This window comes from Mastacembelus armatus, chromosome 13 (assembly GCF_900324485.2).
Source record: "Mastacembelus armatus chromosome 13, fMasArm1.2, whole genome shotgun sequence".
Taxonomy (NCBI): domain Eukaryota; kingdom Metazoa; phylum Chordata; class Actinopteri; order Synbranchiformes; family Mastacembelidae; genus Mastacembelus; species Mastacembelus armatus.
This window is the reverse complement of record NC_046645.1, coordinates 18,816,173-18,841,459: the sequence shown is the minus strand read 5'-3', so window position 1 is coordinate 18,841,459 and position 25,287 is coordinate 18,816,173. Positions and strand designations below refer to the sequence as shown.

At 39.6% G+C, this 25,287-nt stretch overlaps 1 protein-coding gene across 1 annotated transcript; it reads left to right on the top strand.

Moving 5' to 3' along the window:
* Window positions 1–4,151: 4,151 nt before the first annotated feature.
* On the top strand, window positions 4,152–23,807 carry LOC113136458 (alpha-2-macroglobulin-like). Its single transcript, XM_026317309.1, has 36 exons — window positions 4,152–4,234; window positions 4,376–4,571; window positions 4,694–4,850; window positions 5,255–5,307; window positions 5,588–5,608; window positions 5,859–6,024; window positions 6,103–6,187; window positions 6,261–6,387; window positions 7,304–7,421; window positions 7,555–7,664; window positions 7,744–7,911; window positions 8,188–8,415; window positions 8,926–8,989; window positions 9,687–9,832; window positions 10,270–10,419; window positions 10,818–10,964; window positions 11,057–11,150; window positions 11,212–11,392; window positions 11,705–11,930; window positions 12,151–12,277; window positions 12,433–12,554; window positions 12,698–12,749; window positions 13,037–13,120; window positions 13,227–13,403; window positions 14,471–14,543; window positions 14,737–14,893; window positions 15,012–15,086; window positions 17,257–17,419; window positions 17,499–17,686; window positions 21,842–22,054; window positions 22,537–22,658; window positions 22,907–22,997; window positions 23,109–23,177; window positions 23,272–23,377; window positions 23,493–23,534; window positions 23,788–23,807. The coding sequence occupies exons 1-36, from the start codon at window positions 4,152–4,154 to the stop codon at window positions 23,790–23,792; spliced, it is 4,386 nt and encodes a 1,461-aa protein (XP_026173094.1). The 3' UTR covers window positions 23,793–23,807.
* The last annotated feature ends 1,480 nt before the right edge of the window (window positions 23,808–25,287 follow it).

Genomic DNA, 25,287 nt, shown 5'->3' with positions numbered 1-25,287 from the left:
TACAGGAACACCACAACACTTTTCACAAGTAATTAAAGCAACAAACCAACAGCATTTTGACCCAGCTACAAAATCTTAAATGTATCAGTTTTACAATATGTGTAACATTTTGGAAATCAGCTGATGATTCAAGAGATTGTTAAAGAACAGTGAACATTAATCATGTCATTTATGTATTACATATGGAGCCTATACCTGTAATTTACTGTCCAGTAAGGTCTGTTTTTCTTTTACAGCTTAAAGAGTGAAGTTTGGACAGTTGTCAAATTATCATGTGTAATGGACAATAAAAATATGAATGTCCCACTAAAACGTGTTTAATCTTTCTCCTTGTTTTCTGCTCTTTGGTTTTTATCCACAGCAGGAACAAAGTTTTGCAAGTCATCTTAGTGTGGGAAGTTGGTGTTATGGCTTTCTTAGGAGTTAATTAAACAAAATACATGACACAAAAACAATTGCATTGCTATGTTTAAAAAGCAAAAATGAAGAATCATTAACAGTGGTTTAAATTAAACCAGCACATATTCAGTAGCTGTAAAGAGCTTTCTGCAGAGTCAGGCACTTTTTATGTGTTTGTATAAACAGCAAGTGCACTAGTGGATTGCTCCTTGAAAAGCTGCCCACAGAAAATGCGAGTCGCTTCAGATGCCATGTTTATAGGAGTCAAGGTGTCATGAAGTATGATTTATTCATGTTATCTGCATGGTTGCAAACTGATCCTTGCTGTCAGCTAAGAAAGGAGACGTCTATACTGTGGATTTACTCTTCCACAATATAGACATTGTTCACTAATATGACAAAAGAGGAAAAGGTGCACTGGATAAAGGAGAACAAACATTGGCGCTGTGCTCGAACTCATCTGGCTTCTAAGTGTGATCTGAAGAAATCTTGTGCTACTTGCAGCAAAAGACATCTGCAAATACTGTATGATGTAAATCAAAGCTCTAGTAATCCTGCTAGTTCAGTTCTGAGATCATTATACCTTGATCAGTGGGACCCTGTAATGATGATTGTAATGGTATACTTTTGTAAGTTGCAAAAGTACTTCTCCATAATGGGAAACAATCCTTGGAAACATATGCCATTCTTGATTGTTCACAATGTACTATTCTATGGCAATCAGCTGCTCAGCATCTTCACCTGAATGGTACAACTGAGAAAGTTTCAGTCACCAAGACATTGAAACTCTTCGTGGTTCATCTGTCAGGTTTCAGATATCTCCTGTTGCACACCCTGAAAAGATATTCATGATCAAACATGCATTTACTGCAAACTAGTTAGCATTTTCAGAACACTCTTATCGTGTATTATCACTCCCGAGGAAATATAAGCGTCTACGGGTGCTCCCTTACCATTTGTCCACAAGGCATCACCACTACTATTCATAGGCTCAGATCATCTCCACCTTATTATTAAAGACCTGTCTCGGATGGACACGCCAAGGCCCCACCACAGATTTTGAAACAAAGTCTTCTTCTCAGACTTCCTCCATGCCTGTTCAGTTTCTGTTTACTCAGTTCAGCTCCCCTGCAGATGAACTGCGTCACCATGTTAAGAGACTTTGGAAACTCAATGCTTTACCTGTGCACAATGTGAAAGCAGTTACTAGATCAAAACAAGATCAACAAGCTATAGATCTTCTTGAGCAGGGCGCAAAAAGAGTTCAAGTAAATGATGTTAAACACTACGTCACTCCTTCGCTCAGAGTAAGAAATTTTCCTCTCTTGAACATTCCTCAGTCAGCAGTGATGTCAGGACTCTGAAACACTGAATCTCAGTTCCTCTAGATCTAGACAAAGCTACATCATATAATGAGCAGATTTCAAAACAGGCTGGTTACGTAACCAAATTGACATTGGATGAGATTCACAGCACCAAAGAATCTTGGTACATTCCCCATCAAAATGGTAACACATAATGATAAGGATTGTATAGTATTCAAGTATTCTGCTCAGTCACCTTCCAAGAGCAATGCCTTAATAAGTATTTATTACCCGGATCCATCTTCGGACCGTCACTACTTGGCGTACTGCTACGGTTCAGGCAACATTCGGTAGCGATAAGTGGTGATATAAAAGGCATGTTCCACCAAGTTTGTCTCCTTCCTCATGACAGACCTCTTCTTTGATCCTTATGGCGTAATATGAACAGAGGCCCCTCCCTCAGTGTATCAATGGCAGAGCCTTCCCTTTGGTACCACTTGTAGTCCCTGCTATGCAATTTATGCAAAGACAACCAACCTGATGAAGATGTGAAGTGTTCAGTAACCCAGTGTTTCTTTTTTTTTTTGCCATTATTTGACAGGACAGTGGAGAGAGACAGGAAACTATGGCAGAGAGGAAGGGACGAAATGCAGGCATACATGACGGCCTGCGTATATGGACGGGCACACTAGCGCTACGCCGCCTGCGGCCCCGAACCTGGTGTTTCTATGTTGATAATTGCTTACAAAGCTTTCCATCATCAGTAGCAGCTAGAACAGTTCTTGATAAACTGTGAGCTGCACTCTCAGCAGGAGGTTTTGAACTCCGCCAATGGGCAAGCAATGATCTGTTATCAGCCATCTACCATCTGAAGCCACGTCCGAAAGCAGTGAACTCTGGCTCTCTGGAGACCAGTTTGAACCCCAAGAACATACACTGGGAATGCTATGGAACTGCAAGCCTGACATTCTCAAGTACAAAACCCACATCTTGCCATAATAATGTGACACATCTACAGAGTTCTTGCTCACCTCTATGACCTATTAGGTTACCGCTTACCGTTCATAACTGGTGCAAAAATTCTTGTGTAACAGTTATGGAGAAAGGAGCGAGAATGCGATGATCCCCTTTTTCCACAGGACCTTCTAACAGCTTGGAAATCATGGGGGGAAGAACTCCAATTCTGTGATGCTTCTGAACAGGCCTATGGAGCTGTTGCTTACCTGAGATCAGAAGATGAAAATGGCTATTTACAGCTGAGTTTCATCCTAGTGTTGCGACCTAGAGATATTTTAGAAATTCTATGTTTTGACAATGTATAAGTTTAAGTTTTATGAGGGGAACATAATATATAATATTTTTCAGATTTGTTTTACTGCTAAGAGGTCAGGGGTGAACATTTTGATGATGTCATTTAGACATCAGAAATAAATTAATAGCCCTGGCCTCCTGCACTACTGTGAAAAACCTTGGAGTTATTTTTGACCAGGACATGTCCTTTAACTCACACATAAAACAAATCTCTAGAACTGCATTCTTTCACCTGCGCAACATTTCCAAAATTAGGAACATCCTGTCTCAAAATGATGCAGAAAAACTAGTCCATGCATTTGTTACCTCAAGGCTAGATTACTGTAACTCATTACTATCTGGATGTCCCAGTATCTCCATAAAAGCCTCCAGTTAATCCAGAATGCCGCAGCCAGAGTCCTGACAGGAACTAGCAAGAGAGATCAACTTCATAAAACTTGGTTTAAATTCCACCAGCACATTTTCAGTCACATATTATTATCCACTTCCTTAATTAATGTATTTGGCAATGATTTAAAGAAAAATGATGGTATATAATGAAATGTAAAATGTTAAATTTTTACTTTTTTAATTCATTTTTATATCTTGTAGCACTTTAAGTGATCAGCAGTGCTTGGGTCCACAAACGTTTACTTATGGGAAATTGTATTTACTTTCTGCCTAAATCAGGGCCACGGTTGTTTGCATGACAAAATAGAACATCCCATGCTGGGTAAAGGGCAACAGACTCAATTTAGTGTAGCACTGACATCTGAGTTTCAGTAAAACCACTTATTACAGATGACAGGTGCAACTCTAAGATTGATGCCATGAAATGATATTGCAAAACAAAATGCTTTAAAATGACAGAATATCCAAGAGAATATATCAAAAACAATGACAATATTAGTGCATTATCAAATCCTTTAGAAAAAATGTATATTAAAAAATCTTTACACTTGTCCTGTAGGAACCTCACCTGAATAAGCCGTTTCAGCCTTAGACATGACATAAAATCTACAAATGTTTGATATAAGGGATAATAAGGGTTAATAGAGGGCCTGTGTGATGTGTGTGTACCTGTGTGTCAAAGGGGAGGTGTTGTTTCTGGATCAGCAGATATTTAACATACGCTGACTTAACGGTTCTTAGTCAGTCATGGGTCGTCCTGGGGTTCAGATCTGGACATGGACACTGTGTGTCTTAAGCTGGATGTGTGGGGAGCAAGTGTTGGCAGGACCGTAAGTTTCCCTGTACTGTCTGAAATAATAATATGAGGTTGTGTTTTATGTTTGTAGTTCTAACTAATTTTCATGAATATTGTAGCAGTTGATCAACATCAGATCCAGTGACTAATAATCTTTGTGGATATGTGTCTGCAGACAGTACATGGTGGCTGTGCCTGCAGTTCTTGAAGCTGGGGCTGAAACCAAATTCTGTGCCAGTCTCCTGCAGCCAAATGAGACTCTGGTCATGACTGTTAGTTTGACATCAGAAGAAAGAAGAAGAAGAAGAAGAGGCTCAACCCTTCTCAAGCAAAGAGCCAGTGTAGAGTTTCATATCTGTGCTCAGTTTAAGGTCAGCTGCTGAAATAGGATGTGATTCATTTGTTCTTTACCCAAAAAAGTTTGGGGAACACACTTATTTTGGTAAGACTTGACTTTGTAAACTCTTATCTATAAAACATCTGTTTGTCACAGGTTCCTCTAGTGAAGAAACAAGAGGTGCAGACGTTTGAGGTGGAGGTACGAGGTGACACATTTTACTCAAAAGAAGTCAGGAAAGTTATGATCCAAGTCTATCAGCCGATGACATTTGTCCAGACAGACAAACCACTCTACCTCCCTGGACAAACTGGTAACCTCAGGTTGATGATTTATTATGTACAACAACGTGATATTTACCAACAGGTTTGCAGTTTTACTATCAACTGATGATACATACACAGCTGTGGCTCATTCCCACAATATCATCATGTCTGTTATATGGACATTTTCTTGCACTTTTCAAACTGTTTTCATTACATACCACACATCTCTCAGCTCCAGCTAGCTAACATGATCATTGAGAAACACCAGCAAGTAGCAGGAATAATTACAATCCAAAATACATACAGTTAGTAATGTGCATGTCCAAGTGTCAAATGGCAGTACTGATGACTGGAACCCAGAAACAACCAGTTTGCAAGGAGAAAAATGTTTTTAAAAAAATAAAGATAACATACTGTAACTGTTAAAGACCAGTAGTCTCTTTCTTCTCAGTGCATTTCAGAGTTGTAACACTGGACACCAAGTTCAGACCTGCTAATCAACTGGTGAGAGATTTCACAAAAAACAATATCAGTGAGTGTACTAGGAAATACAACCAGAGCTGGGTACTACATGACTCTAATCAGTACATTTCTGAAAAAGAATCAGTGGTGAAACTGTACAAATGTTATTGTTAAAAATCACAATTACAAATGTTATGTGGAATTTCTTCATGTTATTATGCAGTGAACCTATTTCATATTAGAAATCTTAAGAGCTCAGGTCAATGCTGCCTGCTAAGAAACTTTTTTTTGTTGTTGTTTGTTTGTTTTTTGTTTTTTACAGTACAAGTTGATTGAAATTGAGGTAAGAAAATATTGACGCATAATTTTTTGCTTAATTCGGCATGTCAGCCTGTTGGACACATCTAAACTTTAAGCTTTATTTTTTAAATGATAGTAAAGACCCCTATAGTTGTATGTTCTGTGGATGCATATTTTTCACTGGACTGTTTGAGCAAGGATATGCTAAAACATTATGGTATGGTTCAATTTTATTGAAGGAGAAAAGGGAGCTTTTTTATGCCATAAATGTTCACATTTATGTTATTTGACAGGATGCTAACAATAACCGGATTGGACAGTGGCTGAATGAAACATCCAACAGTAAAATATTGCAGCTTTCTTACACTTTGAGCTCTGAGGCTCGAGAAGGAACCTACCAAATCAGAGTTGCAGCTGGTGAAACTCAAGTAACTCACCAATTCAAGGTGAAGAAATATGGTACGTTATGAGAAATAAATTCATTTTCTATCCATCTTTAACAAAGCATGAATGCCAGTAACCATACTTTCTTCCCAGTTTTGCCTAAATTTGAGGTAAAAATAGACACAGTTGAAGAAGTAAATATTGACCAGGAAGAATTCCAAACTGAAGCATGTGCAAAGTAAGTGAAAACCCTTTAACAAATTACAAAGTGAGTGAATGAGTCATGTTGATGTTTTTTTCTGTCTAATTAGATACACATATGGACAGTCTGTGCCAGGAAATGTTCAAGTTGAAATTTGTCGACGTCTTAAACACAATGTGCATAATCAACACAGCTCTTCAAATACAGATGCCCCTTGTCACCATGAGATAAAGCAGGTACAGTTGCTGTAGCAACAGTCTCACCTTTCTGCTTAAACCAGATGTAGGAACCATATACCTGTGCAGTGTATGCATGCTGTATGTACAACATACATGTACACATGTGGTACTACATTAGAAAATACAGTAAAATACTATCCATCCTTATTGTCATTCTAATCTACAGCTGCGAAGTACATTTGTGTTCAATGAACAGTAATTTGAAAGGTTTTATTCAAGCTGAGGACCATTTTCTGAGCTGCTTTCAACCACATCTCATTCAGCAAATGGAGTTTGTTTAGTGAGGAACTTAAAATGCAACTTGCAGGTAAACTTTTGTACAAAAGGTTCAGTATTTCTTGGAACTGATTATTTGAAAAATAAATGCATTTTTATTGGATTTATGAGTCATTGTGGAGGAAAAAATACTCCATCCATGAATTCCAGTCTTCCTCACAGGAAGTGAAACAGAGCTAGCTTTGATTCATCATGTGCCTGTGCAGGTGACATGACAGGACTTCATTGCTGCATCTGTCACATAAAACCTGGTGCTGTATGGTCCTCATTTTAGGCAGGAAGATCATTCTAATGATGCTAACGTTTGGCACAATCCTATATAATTATTAGTTTGACTGAAAACTTATTTGTTTCTCAAAGTGTTTTGTGTATCTTGCATCTTCAGCACAGAGTAAATTGTTGTGTATGTGTTTTGCCTTTCATTCTTTAACTCTCTGTGAGACAGACATATCAGGACCTCAGCAGTTGTGAAATCCCAGTAACTTGTATTATAGTTGTGTTTAACTCTAGTTCTAGAATGTCTCACTAAATGGCTGCTAGATGTTATTTAGCTGCATCTACATTATCTAGATGAACTATTCATGTAAACTACTGAATTAGTGTGTCAAAGGTTTTATTATTTTATTTTACTTTCTAGACAGACAAGAAAGGCTGTGCCACTTTTACTTTCATGATGTCAACTTTCACAAAGCTTGACAAAATGGTGCTTGAGGATGTCCTGGATCTCAAGGTCAACATGGAAGAGGAGGGGACAGGCAAGTTTTCTTGTATTTTATAGAATGGTTAGAGTGTATTAAAATAATATGACAGTAATTCAGACAGTGTAGTTTACAGTAAATATTAATATATATTATTTATTAACCATAACATGGAGACTTTCTCATGTAGGTATTTCACAGGCACAACAGAAGAAAATAAGGATTTCATATGTGGTTGGAAAGCTGTCCTTTATTGACACACCCAGTGTGTATGAACAAGGATCAAATGTGGAGGGAAAAGTAAGTGCACAATGTTGTCTTCACTTCACAGTACAGCTGAAACAATGAGAATAGTTACTAAAATGACTGTTTCCAACAGGTTAAAGCAGTTTTTCACAATAATACACCCATTGCTGACATGCCAGTCCACCTGTTTGAGGGGGAAGTGTACTCAGCTCGTCTGCTACAGAATCTCACAACTGACAGCGATGGTGTTGCTGCTTTTTCAATTAGCACAGGTGACCGTACCGGGAACATCCACCTCCATGTAAGTAAGAACTACAACCTGTACACCAACATTTGTCAGTCACATCAAAACATTCTCATGAAGATGAAATCACTGCCTGAAATCTTTTCTCTGGATGCTGCAATTGGACAAGGTGTCTCCATATCAGCTAGTGACCATGTTGGAATAGTTTGATTCTATTTTGTGTTTCTACACCTCAATATTTGCCTTGTTTACAAAGCTGAGCTCACTTTGCAATGTCTTCTACTACTTCAACCACCATGATCTAATTTGTAATGTTTCTTCTGTATAATCTAGATTAGCAACAAACCAAGACTGGGATACCCTGGTTACAGAGTTCCCTACTATGAGACTCAAGATCACACAGTATCTGCAGTCCAACAGTTTTCTCCTGATGTTAAAACAGTCAGCAGCCTGCAGGTGAAGAATAAGGATAAACCACTTTCCTGTGACAAAGAAGAGGAAATCTTCATCCAGTACACTATAGTTGGAGAGGCCCAGGGCTCTGTGGATGTGATGTATCTGGTGAGTGGCAAGTGACCTGTTTCTCAGCTTGTTGTCAGTTTTTCTTTTCAAAAACAAACACCATGAAGGTGTTTTAAAAATTACTCTACATGAATTATTGATGTCTGTTGTTATAGGAACAGTTCCAGGTTGAAGGAGATAGTAGCAGTGAAGTTGGTCTAACAAAAGCTAACTTTTAGGTGTGCGCTGTATAATTTAGTACAACACATCACAGACTGACATCCTCTCAAACCAATACTACTTGCTTTCTAAAACGGTTCCTGTATCATATTAGATCAGTGTTTCAACCAAATCCATTTTAGCTGAGCAACCATATTTTTATCTCCTCCAAAACAAACCTTAGCTTCACATCAACACTTGGACATGACCATGTACATTCCACCATGTGTATATTCCACTACAAATAACATAAAAAAAATAACCAAAACATAACAACAGTGTTATAAAATACGCTGTTGAAAAACTACTGCATTATTCATTATTTATGTCATTTTCTCACAAACTCCCCAGGTGTTATCCAGAGGAGCCATTACCATGCAAGGATTTAAACAGGTTGAAGTGCAAGATAAAACAGGTGGGCAAAGACCAGCTTTACTCATGACTTTGGATTATGAAATCCTAAAATTACTCTTTGAACTATAATACAATTTCTGAAAAAGTAGGATTGCTCCTGCTATAAATTCTGAAAGCTTTCACAACACTGCACTGCTTGGTAGATGTCTGGGATGTGGGATAAATGCAAAATGTTCATGCAAATGAATGCAGGAATACAAAGTTCCTTTTTCAGTTTCCTATTGAAAATCCAGTTAACTAACACTGGAGTCTATGAGCCTCTTGAATGGTATTACTTTCACTTTGAAAGTCATAATGCAAAATGTGAGTCAATCTGCCTAAATACTCCCATATTGTGAAATATATTCACAATATCATATTTATTCATGGTGTGATTAACAAAATATATATGAGACAAGAGTGGAAACTGTGTGATAACTTTAAAAACAGAGGTTAACGCTTCATGCCCTCAATTCTTTCAACAGTCTATTGACTAATTTTAGTGGTCTTCCAACAAAACAAGCCAAATGTTTTGATATTTAAAGTTTCTATAGCAGGTGGTTTGGGACTATTTAAAGGCTAAAATAGCTAATTAAAAGAAACCTTTTAACCTGACAGCAACATATAATGGAATTGCTGTGGAATTATTTTTAACCGCCATTTTATTGCTCTATGGACTCATGAAAAGAAGGTTCCTCACAGTTGGTTTGTAGTTTCAGTGACTGAGAGTGAGGTGTCCTTTAAGTTGAAAGTATCTCCAGAGATGGCACCATTTGTCCAGGTTGTGGCTTATGCAGTTCTCCCCAGTAAGACTATGATCGCCAAAAGTGCCGACTTTTCCACTGAGAAATGCTTCAGTAACAAGGTCAGTATTGGAAGAAGACATGTGGCACAAACTGCACTTGTCAGATGTACAGTGGGTACGGAAAGTATTCAGACCCCTTTAAATTTTTCACTCTTTGTGTCATTGCAGCCATTTGCCAAAATCAAAAAAGTTCATTTTATTTCTCATTAATGTACACTCAGCACCCCATCTTGACAGAAAAAAACAGAAATGTAGAAATTTTTGCAAATTTATTAAAAAAGAAAAACTGAAATATCACATGGTCATAAGTATTCAGATTAACAAGTATTGATAATTAGAAAGGATGAGAAGGGTCAGAGGTGTTTGGATGCCCATTGTCTCCGGGTAAGTATGATTAAGCCTTAAGATACAGATCAACTACTAAGAGCCTGACATCACATTAGAGATGTACTGTTTTTACAAAGAAGTGTGTGTATGTATGTGCGTGCATGTGTCAGGTGTCGTTGGAGTTTTCTCCATCCTCAGCTGTCCCGGGAGAGGAGACCACCATGCAGGTCAGAGCTGATCCAGACTCTCTGTGTGGTGTGAGTGCAGTTGACCGGAGTGTCCTCATTGAAGAGCCAGGGAAGGGTCTTGATGCAGATAAGGTAACATCTGGAATCAGACACAACTACATGCATGCAACCTTTAAACTGCAGATCTTCTTAGTTTTACCTACACAATTCGATGTGCATTAGGTCCTTCATTCCTTAGGAGTGTTTGTTATGCACATCATCAGGAATTAACGTTACACTTCCACATTTCCTGTGGAGGAAAAAATTGAGGTCACCACAGAATTTGTGATGCACCACAACAACAGCAGAAATCACTGTAGAGAAACTTGTAAAGCTAAGTGGGCTGACATACCATGTACAGTGTCGCTGCTAATATTTTGAGTGAGGCGTATTCTAACGGATGATCTGTTTTGACAGATTTAACCAATCATCAGATCTGCACAGAATGCCAAACTTTTGGAAGTTTATGTTGTAATATTTTTTTTCCTCAGATATTTAACTTGCTGCCTGTCAGGAAAGTATCTAGTATTCCATATGAACTTAACGATCCTACAGGATGCTTTATAATAAGAACAAGAAGAAATGCTTTGCCATATGCAGAACATGTTGTGAAAAATGATGCTCGTGCAGCTTTCCAGGTAAACAGCAATCATACTATTAACAAAAAATTTGTTGATGTACAGTGTATATGATAAATACAGTCATGTTTGTATGTTGTTGGTTTATATAGAGTGTAGGACTGAAGATGGCAACAAACTTGTTTTTTCGGATGCCTCCATGTCTTATGTTAAGAAAATACAGCCATAACACTAACTACAGGCTATGTAACGTATTTCTTTTACTCTTAGCATTAAATACAGAATATTTTTCGGTACAGTGTTAAAGTACTGAGTACTGAGTCACTGCTGTCCTCTGGTTTCATCTCAGATTATCGTCCTCCAATTGATCATATCAACGCAAGATTGACTCCTCAAAGGAAAAGGGTATATGCAAGTGAACCTCCACCAATAGTGACAGTCCGCACTTTCTTTCCTGAGACTTGGATATGGGACCTGGTGGAAGTTGGGTGAGTTTCGATTGCAAAAGGTATTTGATGATAATGATAATGATATGAATAAAAATTCATATTTGACTGTCTTAAAGACTTTAAATTACTTCAGCAATATGGCTGATACTGGATTTTTTAAAATTCTCTGACTTTCTGAGATCTGAAAAATTCAGCATAGAATTTAATATTTGCTCAATATATTTTACTTCACATTAACTACTGTTATTCATCCCACACATTAGTAATCTGTGCATGCTGTTTTTGTTTAATGAATTACAGTATGTTTTACCCTCTCACACAGAATGTGTTTGTCTGTATCTGCTAATCCAGAGAGTCTGGAACGAAGGATGTGTCTCTCACTGTCCCTGACACCATCACCACCTGGGAGACCGAGGCTTTCTGTTTGTCTCCTCAGGGCTTTGGTTTGGCTCCTCGTAAAGAAATCACCGTCTTCCAGCCCTTCTTCCTTGAGCTCACCCTGCCCTACTCCATCATCCGGGGGGAACACTTTGAACTGAAGGCAACCACCTTCAGCTACCTGACAAGCTGCATTATGGTAAACAATGTTTTCACATGACCCCACATTTCTCTTTCTGCTCATAACAACTTGTGACAGTGTTTTATTAAATATTTCAAATGAAAAATTTGTTAGTCGTGCTTTTGTTTTATCCAGGCCATTTTCTTCACATGATAGTGTCTTCACAATTAATGATGGTGAACAATTAACAGTTGTTTCTATTTACCAGTTTTGAAATATATTTTCATCTCTTGAACAGGTCACTGTGACACCTGCACCCTCTTTAGACTACACCCTCACCCCCCTGTCTGGTGACCAGTACACATCCTGTCTGTGTGGCAGTGAGCGCAAGACCCTCAGCTGGACCATGACCCCATCAACCTTAGGTGAGGATCAAACTTTCTGCCACACTGTTGTAAGATGTGAAAAGTGAATGAACTTCTGCTCATGCTTTAACAACACAAAGATAAATGTGATGATAAAATAATATAACTCAAATTTGCAGGAATTTGCAGGACCTAAAAATCTGATTTTTTTTTAGGGACTGTGAATGTGTCTGTAACTGCTGAGGCTGTAGCATCTCAAGCTTCATGTGACAATGAGATTGTGAGCGTGCCAGAGAGAGGTCGTATTGATGTGGTCACAAAATCTCTTATTGTAAAGGTTGGTGCTTTGACAAAAAAAAAAAAACAGGTTTATTTATTAACATAATTGTTTGTATTTAATAAGAGTTTAACATATTTTTACTGTTAGTACTGACAGTTTTTCTCATTATATGGCTTATATTTCCATCTTGTCCCTCCCAGGCTGAGGGAATCGAGGTGGAAAAGACTTCCAACTGGCTGCTCTGTCCAAAAGGTGAGTTTACAACAGACATGATCAGTGGAACATTTTGAAGGAGAGTCAGCTGTTACTTTAAAAGTTGATTACTGTCAAAAGAGTGCTACTCATTTTTCTGATGGTCATAGCAATTGTTCCAGGTATAGCACAGGTTTGATTATTCTGGGCCACTGTAGAAACATGGAGGAGCAACAGGTATGACTCCATTAAAAGAGACCTTTCCTATAGATTTACAAGACTAAGGATTTATTAAATGATACTACTACTAGAGTTTCTCTCTGTGAGTGTTTTCTGTCTGTACACAGGAAAAGCGTTGACAGAGGAAATAGACATACGACTTTCCAAGAATGTGATTCCTGGATCTGCTCGTGCTTCAATATCAGTCATGGGTAAACAAATAAATCTTTGACCAAACATATTCTGGCAAATTATCTGGCTTCTGTCTCTTCAAGCATCATGAATAATGGCATCAATAAGTAAAATGTAATTGTGCAGGTGATATTCTGGGCCGAGCCCTGAAAAACTTGGATGGACTGCTGAAGATGCCGTATGGATGCGGGGAGCAGAACATGGCGCTCCTGGCCCCCAACATCTACATCCTCGAGTACCTGACAAACACACAGCAGCTGACCCCAGCCATCAAGGAGAAGGCCACCACCTTCCTCACCAGTGGTGAGTCTTTGTTTCCCTTTGTAACTTAAGAACACATGAATATAGAAACTATAGGATGCCTGACCCACCATCTATCTGGTTCTGAACAAAGCACATAATTCCAATAAGACACCACAGATCAGGAATACATGTTCCTCAGCACAGTTTTTCTGCCTCATATCTAGTTAGTTTGTTGCATGTCATTCCCCCAATCTCTTTTACTTCCTGTCATCTCTGTACTGTCATCTGTCCATGTTATGTATGTATGTTATGTATACGTGTTAGCTTAGTTTGTTGTATAATATACTAAAAGGACCAGAGAGTCTGGCTTCAGGTAAGTTTATCAATTCTTATATTAGTTCGGTGGCTGCCTGAAGTGTAAACGTTTGAGGCAATAGAATAGTAACAATTCACACTCACCTAATTCAAGTTCTCAGTTCAGCCTGTTTCAGTAATGAGTTCATGTGTGTGCGTGCATGTGTGTGTGGGTGTGTATGTGTGCGCGCGTGCGTGCGTGCGTGTGTGTGTGTGTGTGTGTGTGTGTGTGTGTGTGTGTGTGTGTGCGTGTGTGTGTGCGTGTGCAAAGAACGTCGATACCAGTCCATAGCAACAAAGAATTTGATGAGATGAGTTGCAATAGTGAAATGAAGATCTGTGGCAGGACAACGAGGATAATAACAACAAAACATGAGCCAAAAAAAAAAAAAATACAGAGGCGAGGCCCAGGAAAAATTCAGGAACTTTCTGGAGCTCAGCTGAGCCACAGCACACACTGACTCGGTCACAAAAGTGTTTCCCAAAAGCAAACTGATCGTAGACGATGGACAGTCTCGACAGAAATGCAAAAAATTTAAACACTGAGAAATTCACTTCCACCTCATTTGCACATTCTCGCGCACTAACAAGTGCACTGAAATCATGCGCAGGAAGGAATTAATGTCCCTCACTCTAAAGCTCAGTTCATCAATGAGTTGAGGATGCAGCAAAACTCTCAAAAGTGAATACAGTTCAAATGATGCAAAAACGAACGAAACTGACAATATGTGTATTTTTTACACTCTAATAAGTGAATTTCTATTGGTGTGCAGGCTACCAGAGACAGCTAAACTACAAACATGCTGGTGCTTACAGTACATTTGGATCAGGACCAGGGAACGCTTGGTGAGAAAATTACAATCAGTCTTCCACTTACAATAATTGTGCAAAGTCTGTTATATTTACCCTTGATTATACAGTGTCTTAAGAAAAAAAAGCCAAGCGAGTAGATGATTGGATTTCACTGTAGAACATACTTAATACATCACCATATCTTATTTTGGTGCTTAATGTCAAAGCTTGTTCTGCTTTTCCTCAGGCTGACTGCTTTTGTGCTGAGATCTTTTACCAAAGCCCAGTCTTTCATCTACATTGACCCACAAAAGATTGAAGAGTCTAAGACCTGGCTGCTGCAACAGCAACGACAAACTGGCTGTTTTCTACAGTCAGGAAAACTCTTTAACAACAGAATGAAGGTAAAGTGACAGATCGTTTGCAGTTTAGATGAAAACAATGATAATTCAGAGTGAAGAAGGTTATACATGTTTATTTTCACATTGTTGATCATGTGAGAATGACACTTCCTCTCCACAGGGTGGTGTGTCTGATGAAGTGACACTCAGTGCTTACATCACTGCTGTGTTCTTGGAGATGAAAATGCCTGTGAATGTGAGTACAATCTGCTCTAACAATTATATTATGCTGTTTTACTGTGACCTTCTTCTTCTCCTTTCAGCTGCTCCCTTCAGGGGTCGCCACAGCGAATCATCTGCCTCCATTTAACCCTATCCTCTGTATCCTCCTCACCCACACCAACTATCCTCATGTCTTCCTTCACTACATCCAAGAACCTCCTCTTTGGTCTTCCTCTAGGCCTCCTTCCTGGCATCTCTAACCTCAGCATCCTGCTCTGGACTGTTGACCCTAGGTACTTAAAATCCTCCACCTTCTTCACCTCTACTCCCTGTAACCTCACCGTTCTACTTGAGTCCTTCTCATTTACACACATGTACTCTGTTTTACTGCGGCTAACCTTCATTCCTCTCCTTTCCAGAGCAAACCTCCACCTCTCTAGATTTTCCTCCACCTGCTCCCTGCTCTCACTACAGATGACAATGTCATCTGCAAACATTATGGTCCACGGAGATTCCTGTCTAACCTCATCTGTCAGCCTGTCCATCACCACAGCAAACAAGAAGGGGTTCAGAGCTGATCCTTGGTGCAGTCCCACCTCCACCTTGAACTCCTCTGTCACCCCTACAGCACACCTCACCACTGTCTTACAGCTCTCATACATGTCCTGCACCACTCGAACATACTTCTCTGCCACTTCAGTACACTTCTCCTCCAGTACAGGCACCAGTACACTTCTCCTCCCATTCCTCAGGCATCCTCTCACTCTCCAAGATCTTGTTAAGTAGCCCCGTCAAAACTCTTCATCCTCATCAACGCCTTCCTCACTTCATCCTTACTGATCTTTGCTACTTCCTGCTCCACAACAGTCACCTCTTCTACTCTGTTCTCTCTAACATTTTCCTCATTCATCAACTCTTCAAAGTATTCCTTCCATCTTTCAACACATTTCCTTCCCTGTCCTTAATCACCCTAACCTGCTGCACATCCTTCCCATCTCTGTCTTTCTGCCTCGCCAACCTGTACAAACTGCCCTTGTCCTCTTCATCTTCCTCACCACCAGAGTTATCCTACGCACCACCATCCTATGCTGTCCGGCTACACTCTCCCCAGTCACTACTTTGCAGTCACTGATCTCTTTCAGGTTGAAACGTCTGCACAAGATGTAATCAACTTGTGTGCTCCTGCCTCCACTCCTATATGTCACACCATGCTCCTTCCTTTTCTGGAAAAATGTGTTCACTACAGCCATTTCCATCCTTTTTGCGAAGTCTACCACCATCTATCCTTCTGCATTCCTGTCTTGCGCACCAAACTTACCCAACATCACACCTTCAACTTCCAGCTTCAGACTCATCACCCTATCTGACACTTCTCTGACTCTTCACCTCCAGAACATTCGTAGCAAAATCCTCCTTCAGGATAACTCCTACTCCATTCCTCTTTCCATCCACACCATGATAAAACAGCTTGAACCCTGTTCCTAATCTATAGGCCCTGCTACCTTTCCACCTGGTCTCCTGAACACACAAGATAGCCACCTTTCTTCTCTCCATCATATCAGCCAACTCTCTAGTTTTCCCTGACAAAGTCCCCACATTCAAAGTCCATACTCTAAGTCATACATTCCTGCCCTTCCTCTTCTCTCTTTGCCTACAAACACACCTTCCTCCTCTCCTTCTTCAACCAACAGTAGTCCAATTTCCACTGGCACCCTGTAACGCAAACTCTATACACAGAACAGTAACTTTTACATATTTAACAGAGATTAAGACAGTTGGTGCAGGTTTTTATGCTTATAATAATCTTTCATGGACAAATTATTGCATTATTCTCAAAAGGTTTTTCAACTTTCATCACACCTTCCCCTTCAGTAGGTCTTAAATGTTTCCAATACTAGACTCCTTGTGAACTCCTTTTGTGGACTCCTTGTTAATGAAAATGCTCACTAGGAATAATTTTCAAAAATATATTGTGTTGTTGTTATTATTATGTACTATATAGCACAGATCCTGTGACTGTAGTTGTTAAATGCAAACAAAGACTCTTATGTAAATGTAATAGTAGCAAATGTCTGTTTTTCAGAATAATGTAGGGAAATTTTCTAAATAAGAATAAGAACAAAAATCTAAAAACTAAGCTTGAAAAATAAAAAGATTTATAAATGTCATGAAATGATTTAACATATTGTTTTAATCTGTTAAAGAATTCTGTGATGACCAACAGCCTGTCCTGCCTCAAGGAGTCTATCAGTAACCTCAATAACACCTACACTACAGCTCTGCTGGCATATGTCTTCACTGTAGCAGGAGACATGGAGACCCGTGCTCACCTTCTGCAGCACCTAGACACAGTCGCAATAAGACAAGGTGACTCATCCTCCTGAAGGAAATGGTTCTCCCTTCATTATTGTGAATAAAATTAATATGGTGCCTGTTTGTGTTTTAGGAGGATTTCTCTACTGGTCCCAGACCTCAACAGAAACATCAGCCTCTCTGTCAGTGGAGATCAGTTCCTATGTGCTGCTGGCCAAACTCAGTGCCTCCCCTTCAAATGAAGACCTGGGCTATGCCTCCCACATCGTCAGGTGGTTGACAAGCCAGCAGAACCATTATGGAGGCTTCTCCTCTACACAGGTACAGCCCAGACAGCTGCATATTAAATTTAACATGCAGATCCTTAAGGTCCTTAACGCTACTAGCTACTAGGCAATCATTTTTCTCAGAGGTTATCAATAGAAACAGCAATAATGCCCGCACATTGTTTTCTGTTGTAGACAGACTCACAAACCCAGCACCCTCTGTTCCTTCTGAACTGCTGTCCAAAAAGTCATGCAATGCTTTTGCAGCTTTTTTCACAGACAAAATATCAAAGATAAGCTTTCTAGCTGCAGTCCTAGGAACATGACAATATCACCTGTGCCTCCTTGTTCTCCAGTGAATCTAGAACATTTTGATCTCCTTGATCACAGAGCTCTGGCAGAAACGCTTCTACAATTAAAATCTACATCATGCTGCCTTGATATTTTACCAACAAATTTTTTAAAAAATGTTTTTAACAGCTTAGCTCCAGATGTATTGCAGATTGTCAATAGTTCTCTTCAGTCAGGGCAGTTTCCCCAGGCCTTAAAAACTGCTGTTATAAAACCTCTTCTTCAAAAGCCTAATCTAGATGCTTCAGCAGTAAGTAACTACAGGCCAATATCAAATCTTCCATTTGTGGGAAAAATAATTGAAAAAGTAGTTTTTCAACAAATTCACAGTTTTATGGTGCAAAACAATCTTTTTAATGCACTTCAGTCTGGATTTCACGCACACCACAGCACCGAGACTGCACTTATTAAAATTTTAAGTGATTTACATTTGAATAATGATGAATCCAAAACCTCTGTTTTAGTACTACTGGATCTCAGTGCTGCATTTGACACAGTTGATCATGATGTGCTGCTTGATAGACTAGAAACGTGGGTGGGAGTTACTGGCACCGTGTTAAATTGGCTAAAATCTTACAAGATAGAGACTATTTTGTCTCACTTGGTAATTACAAGTCTAAGCAAACAAAAATTAAATGTGGGGTTTCTCAAGGGTCTATTCTTGGTCCTCTCTTATTCAATATCTACATGTTGCCCCTGGCTCAGATTATGGAATACTACAACATTGACTACCATACCTATGCAGATGACACCCAACTTTATATATCAGTATCACCTCATGATTATAGTCCTCTAATTTCATTATGTGAGTGTAATAATCAAGTCAAAGAATGGATGTGCCAGAATTTTCTCCAGCTCAATACAGACAAGACAGAAGTGATTGTTTTTGGCCCCAAAAATGAAAGGTCAAAGGTCATTGCTCACCTTGACTCCATGTCATTGAAAGCTACAAATCAAGCCAGAAACCTTGGTGTAATCATTGACTCAGACCTGAACTTTAACAACCGCATCAAATCCATCACTAAATCTGCCTATTACCACCTGAATAACATTGCTAGAATAAAAGGTTTTCTGTCTAAACAAGATGCAGAAAAACTTGTTCATGCATTCATCTTCAGTAGGTTAGATTATTGTAATGGTTTGTTTACAGGTCTTAGCAAAAAGTGAATCAGGCAGCTGCAGCTTATCCAGAATGCTGCTGCCAGAGTCCTTACAAACACCATCAAACTGGACCATATCAGTTCTCAGATCACTACACTGGCTTCCCGTTAGTCAAAGGATAGATTTTAAAATCTTATTGCTAGTTTATAAAGCACTAAATGGTTGTGGACCAAAATATATTCAAGATATATTAGTGGGGTTTCCAGACCCCTCAGATCATCTGGGACAGGTCTACTGTGTGTTCCCAGAACCAGAACCAAACAAAGTGAAGCAGCATTCAGTTACTATGCTCCTCACTTCTGGAACAAACTTCCTGAACACCTGAGGTCTGCTCAAACTGTCAGCTCATTCAAATCAGGACTGAAAACTGTTGTTCACTGCTGCCTTCAAATAATTGTTCATCCTTGTTTTCTTAATGTGCTTTTACGTCTTATTTTAATTTACTTTATTTCATTTAAATTTATTTTATTTGAAATGTCCTTGTTTTTAAATGCTCTTTTCCATGCTTTTAATGTAATTATATGCCTTGTAAAGCACTTTGAATTGCATACTGTATGAATGGTGCTATACAAATAAATTTGCCTTGCCTTGCCTTGCCTTGCGTACCTCATTACAAATGAGCGATAGAAATACTGGAGTCATATCGGCTCGGACGTCGCCTGGGTCAACAAGGTCTGCGTCAGGTGCTAGGGGACCAGGGCAACCTGAGGAGTAATGGGCTACTGGAACATGACACTCATGGACGAGGGCTGAGAATAGAGAACTGTTGGAATGCTACTGTATGAGAAACCCCAGCTATAGGGGTTACATGAAGAGGATGTGTGTTCCAACATCCGCACACCATGGCAACAGTGATCCTTAAGATTCTTGGCCACAAAATACACACCAACACCAAGGCGCAGTATCCTGCATGGAGAAGGAGGTTAGAGGCAAAAATAAGGGCAACACAGAGAGAAGTTAGCCAACTATCAGAACTGCAGAGGGGTGGGATGAAGTTGGATAAGAAGTACAGCAAGCTGTCCATACCAGAGGCCCTGGAGACTGCCAAACAACGACTCACAGCCCTGGCCACACTCCTGAAGAGGTACACCAGAGAAATAGAAGCAAGGAGAATAAACAGGGTGTTCTCCACTGAACCATCCAAAATGTACTCTCAGTGGCAGGGTAGTAACATGAGGACAGACCCACCAAGACTGGAGACTGAACAATACTGGAAAAACATATGGGAGAGGGAGGCATCACATAACACCAATGCCCAGTGGCTGGCAGACCTGAGAGCAGGCCACTGGAACCAGTAACCATCACAATGGCAGATATCCGAGAAAGGGTCTCAAACATGAAGAACCGGACAGCACCTGGGCCTGACATGATCCACACCTACTAGCTGAAGAAGCTAACTGCCTGGAGCTATACGACATCAATTGGACTCTAAGAACCTTCATAGGGAACTCAATGGGACTGTGGAAAACAACCCTAGTGGACTTCACCCCAAATCCAGCATCCTGAGACTGTACACTAAGAGGAAGGAAGGAGGCCGAGGACTGGTGAGTGTCAGAGCTACCATCCGAGATGAAACAGCAAAGATCCATGAGTACATCAGGAAGATGGCCCCAAGCGATGGAATACTTAGTGAATATCTCAGGCAACAGAAGCCCGATGCAGAGGAAGAGGACCAAGAACCATCATGGCAGGCCAAACCCCTGCATGGTATGTGCCATCGACAGATACAAAAAGTGGCTGATATCGAAAAGTCCTACCAGTGGCTGGAAAAAGCTGGACTGAAAGACAGCACAGAGGCACTAATCGCAGCGGCACAAGAACAGGCCCTGAGCACAAGATCAATAGATGCTGCGGTCTACCACACCAGACAGGACCCCAGGTGCAGGCTGTGCAAAGATGTCCTGAGACAATCCAGCACATAACAGCAGGTTGTAAGATGCTAGTAGGCAGGGCATACATGGAACGCCATAACCAAGTGGCCGGCATAGTGTACAGGAACATCTGTGCCGAGTATGGGCTGGAGGTCCCAAGGTCAAAATGGGACACACCTCCAAAGGTGGTGGAGAATGACCAAGCTGAGATAGTGTGGGACATCCAGATACAGACCTACAAACTGGTGATGGCTAACCAACCAAATAGGCCGTAGTGGTAGATGTAGTAATCCCAAGTGATGGCAACATCAGAAAGAAGGAACGAGAAGCTTGAGAAACACCAAGGGCTGAAAGAAGAGCTCTGAAAAGATGTGGAAGGTAAAAGCAACAGTGGTCCCCATGGTAATCGGCACCCTCGAGGCTGTGACCCCCAAACTGGGAGAGTGGCTCCAACAGATCCCAGGATCAACATCAGAGCTCTCAGTCCAGGAGAGTGCAGTCCTAGGAACAGCTTCTTAGCTTCCTACTGAGAAGAACCCTCAAACTCCCAGGCCTCTGGTAGAGGACCCGAGATTGAGGAAGACACATACACCACCCATAGGGGTGAGAAGGAAAATTTTTTATTTTTTTTTTTTATATCCAGGCTGACACCAACTTCTGTTTGCATTCATATGTATATATGTATATATGAATGCAAACAGAAGTTGGTGTCCTGAAAAATAATACTTGAAATTGAATTCTACATGTGAAACCTGCTATATGGATTAGTCAGTGTGTTCTTCTTTGTAAATCTGAGCACACACAGTATTTGGTATTGTTTTTTATAGGACACAGTGGTGGCCCTCCAGGCCCTGGCTCTCTATGCCACTCTAGTGTTCAGTGCAGAGGGTTCAAGCACAGTGACAGTCCAGTCTCCAAGTGGTCATCTGACATTTTATTTGAGCAAGACCAACAAACTGGTCTACCAGGAGAAGATGCTACAGGACCTAACAGGAAAGTACAGCCTGGAGGTGAAGGGCACCGCATGTGTTTCAATGCAGGTCAGTCATCGACAGATCTCTTCCTCTTTCTGCTTTTCATATATGTACACCACCACCAACAGTGCTAATACAACAATTCCCTTATTTGTCTCTATTTTATATATTTAATGACAAGTTACTATTCAAATAAAATGCATCGTCTTACGATTTACACTACTATGAAATAGTGATTGTTGACTGGGACTGAAATAAATACAGAAATTTGTAAATATATTTAGTTTAACTGTTTAATGTTTCACAGAAGGAAAAATGCAGCACATTCCACTGCTTCTCATTTATGTGCAATGTAAATTAATCATTGATATTCCTTCAGATGTTTAATGATGATGATTGCAATATAAATATTACATCTCATGTAAATGCCTCACTATCAGCCAGTCAACAACCTATATTGTGAGAGGTCATAAGTTTGAACACAACTGAGTAGAGGACATTATTATTTTTTCTTAATATTAAACTTTACATGTTTTCCTGTTTTCCAGATTTCTCTTCACTATAACATCCCAACTCCTACTGATGCCACCACTCTCAGTGTGGAGGTCACACCAGAAGTTGACTGCACCAAATCTCACAGACCCAAACTCACTCTGAAGCTACAATCCCTGTAAGGAATCAACAAGCAAATCAGCATGAGAGAAGAAAGCTGTAATTTTAGACAAACAATCCTCTGCAGCCATCAGAGTGTATGAAGTGACTGTTGGTGGATGGAAATGTGTGAAATGTTTGCTCAGTTCAGACATCCTAACTGTAAATGAAACCCTGCCACAGACTGTATGCATACAGTCAGTAGAACTATGAAGAGCTGAGTGAACTCTCACAAAGTAACGTGACGTATTTGTGGTTCCATTGCAGATATAGTGGAAAGGAGACAAGTACAAACATGGTGATCCTGGATATCAAAATGCTCTCTGGGTTTGTCCCAGACCCAGAGTCCTTAAAGAGGGTGAGATAACACAGAAACTTTCACCTGGAAAAAGAATATTGTTGGAAAGAGTCTGTCTTCGATCTTAAGAGAACAATAATTATAACCCAGCTAAATATTGTCTCCTCACAGCTCAAAGGTGCCCTGCTGGTGGCTCGTGTTGAGCAAAATGAAGATCATGTTCTGGTGTACATTACAGAGGTGAGAGGAATTTACAGTGGGGAACAATAAATGGTGCTCTCCAGGTTAGTTATTGATCGATATTGATTGATAGTTATTTTCCAACACCACACAGTTAAAGAAGAACATATCAGTCAACCACCAGTTAGAGCTCATACAGGAGCTCCCAGTGGAAAACCTGAAGCCAGCTGTGGTCAAGATCTATGACTACTACCAGCCAAGTAAGACAGATACTCAATTCACACTGACTAAATGACAAAAGCTATTACAAGTATAAGCAATACATGTGACTAGTGGACACTTAATGAAAGTTTGACATTCCTTTTCCCTCCTCAGGTGACCAGGCTGAGACAGAATACAGCTTCCGTTGTGCTGCAGGTAACAGTCCACAGTAATACAGGAACACCACAACACTTTTCACAAGTAATTAAAGCAACAAACCAACAGCATTTTGACCCAGCTACAAAATCTTAAATGTATCAATCCTACAATATGTGTAACATTTTGGAAATCAGCTGATGATTAAAGAGATTGTTAAAGAACAGTGAACATTAATCATGTCATTTATGTATTACATATGGAGCCTATACCTGTAATTTACTGTCCAGTAAGGTCTGTTTTTCTTTTACAGCTTAAAGAGTGAAGTTTGGATAGTTGGCAAATTATCATGTATTCATGTGTAATGGACAATAAAAATATGACTGTCCCACTAAAACTGGTCTTGTCACTTCCTTAAGTAATGAACTGGCAATGATTTAAAGAAAAATAATGGTATATAATTAAAATCTAAAATGTTTGCCTAATATATCATTAAAAAGTGGCTGTACAGATTGTCCATATTTTTTAGGTCAGTTTTGTCTTACTATTGCACAATTTGAAAGAGAAAGCAAGTATCCTTACTGTGTTTTTAAACTAACAGCAGTGTTTGAGTCCACAAAAGTTTACTTATGAGAAATTGTATTTACTTTGTCAATAGTAATCAGGGCAAGAGTTGTTTTCATTTTAAAATCAAACATCCCACGCTAGGTAAAGGGCAATGGACTCAGGTTAGTGTAACACTTACATCTACTGAGATTCAGTAAAACCACTTGTTAGACTAAAGGTTATAACGCTTCAATCCTGGCATTGATGCCATGAACTGATATTGCAAAACCAAATTCTTTAAAAAGAAGGAATATCCAAGAGGATATATTAAAATCTCTCACAATGACATACTGTATAAAGTGCATTAACTAATTTATGAAAATATATATATTATAAATAATACATATATATTCCGTTCTTGTGCACTTTTAGGAACCTCACCTGAATAAGTTGTTGGAATTAATAAAATTCAGCTGTAGACATGACATCACAATAAAATCTACAAATGTTTAATATATATATGTTAATAGGGGTTAATAGAGGACTTGTGTGATGTGTGTAGGGCTGCACCAGATATTGTCACTGGACCCAGTAAATAGTCAGGGTATATGTGAGTGGCCTGTTCCAACATAACCCACTGAAGTACGAGCGTTTCTTGGACTGTGCTCTTATTACAGGCGTTTTATTCACAAGTATGCATTTATTGCTCATCCTCTATACAAACTCACACAGAAACTGGCCTTTTGAATGGACAAAAGAGTGCTCAGTTGCATTCAGAACTCTGAAATAAGCACTAACATTTCCTATAATGGCTTTTCCTAACTTTAATGAGCCTTTTATTCTGAGCACAGATGCATCTAACTGTGCAGTGGAAGCAGTGCTTGCTGAAATTCAAAATGGCATGTGCAAGTCATCTTTTCGCACAGCGAGAACGTGGAAAGTATGACGAAGAGCTTTGGGTCATTGTCTGGTCTGTCAGATACTTCAGACACTATTTGTGTGTGTGTGTTATGGAAGTAATGAGTGGTTTAATAGGATTGTAAAAGAAAAACTGCAGGCCAAACTCATACATGGGAATGATGGGAAGTGGGACCAGTATTTGCCAGCTGTGGTTCTTTCCTTTAACTCCACACTGGATACTCACCTTATTTTTTGGCTCATGGTAGAGATCCTCGTCTACCAGCTGTGTGCCTATTTCAGCACCAATCATGTCAGAAACTTCACAAGATCATGGAACTGAACTTCTAATCATGAGGAACAAAGACTC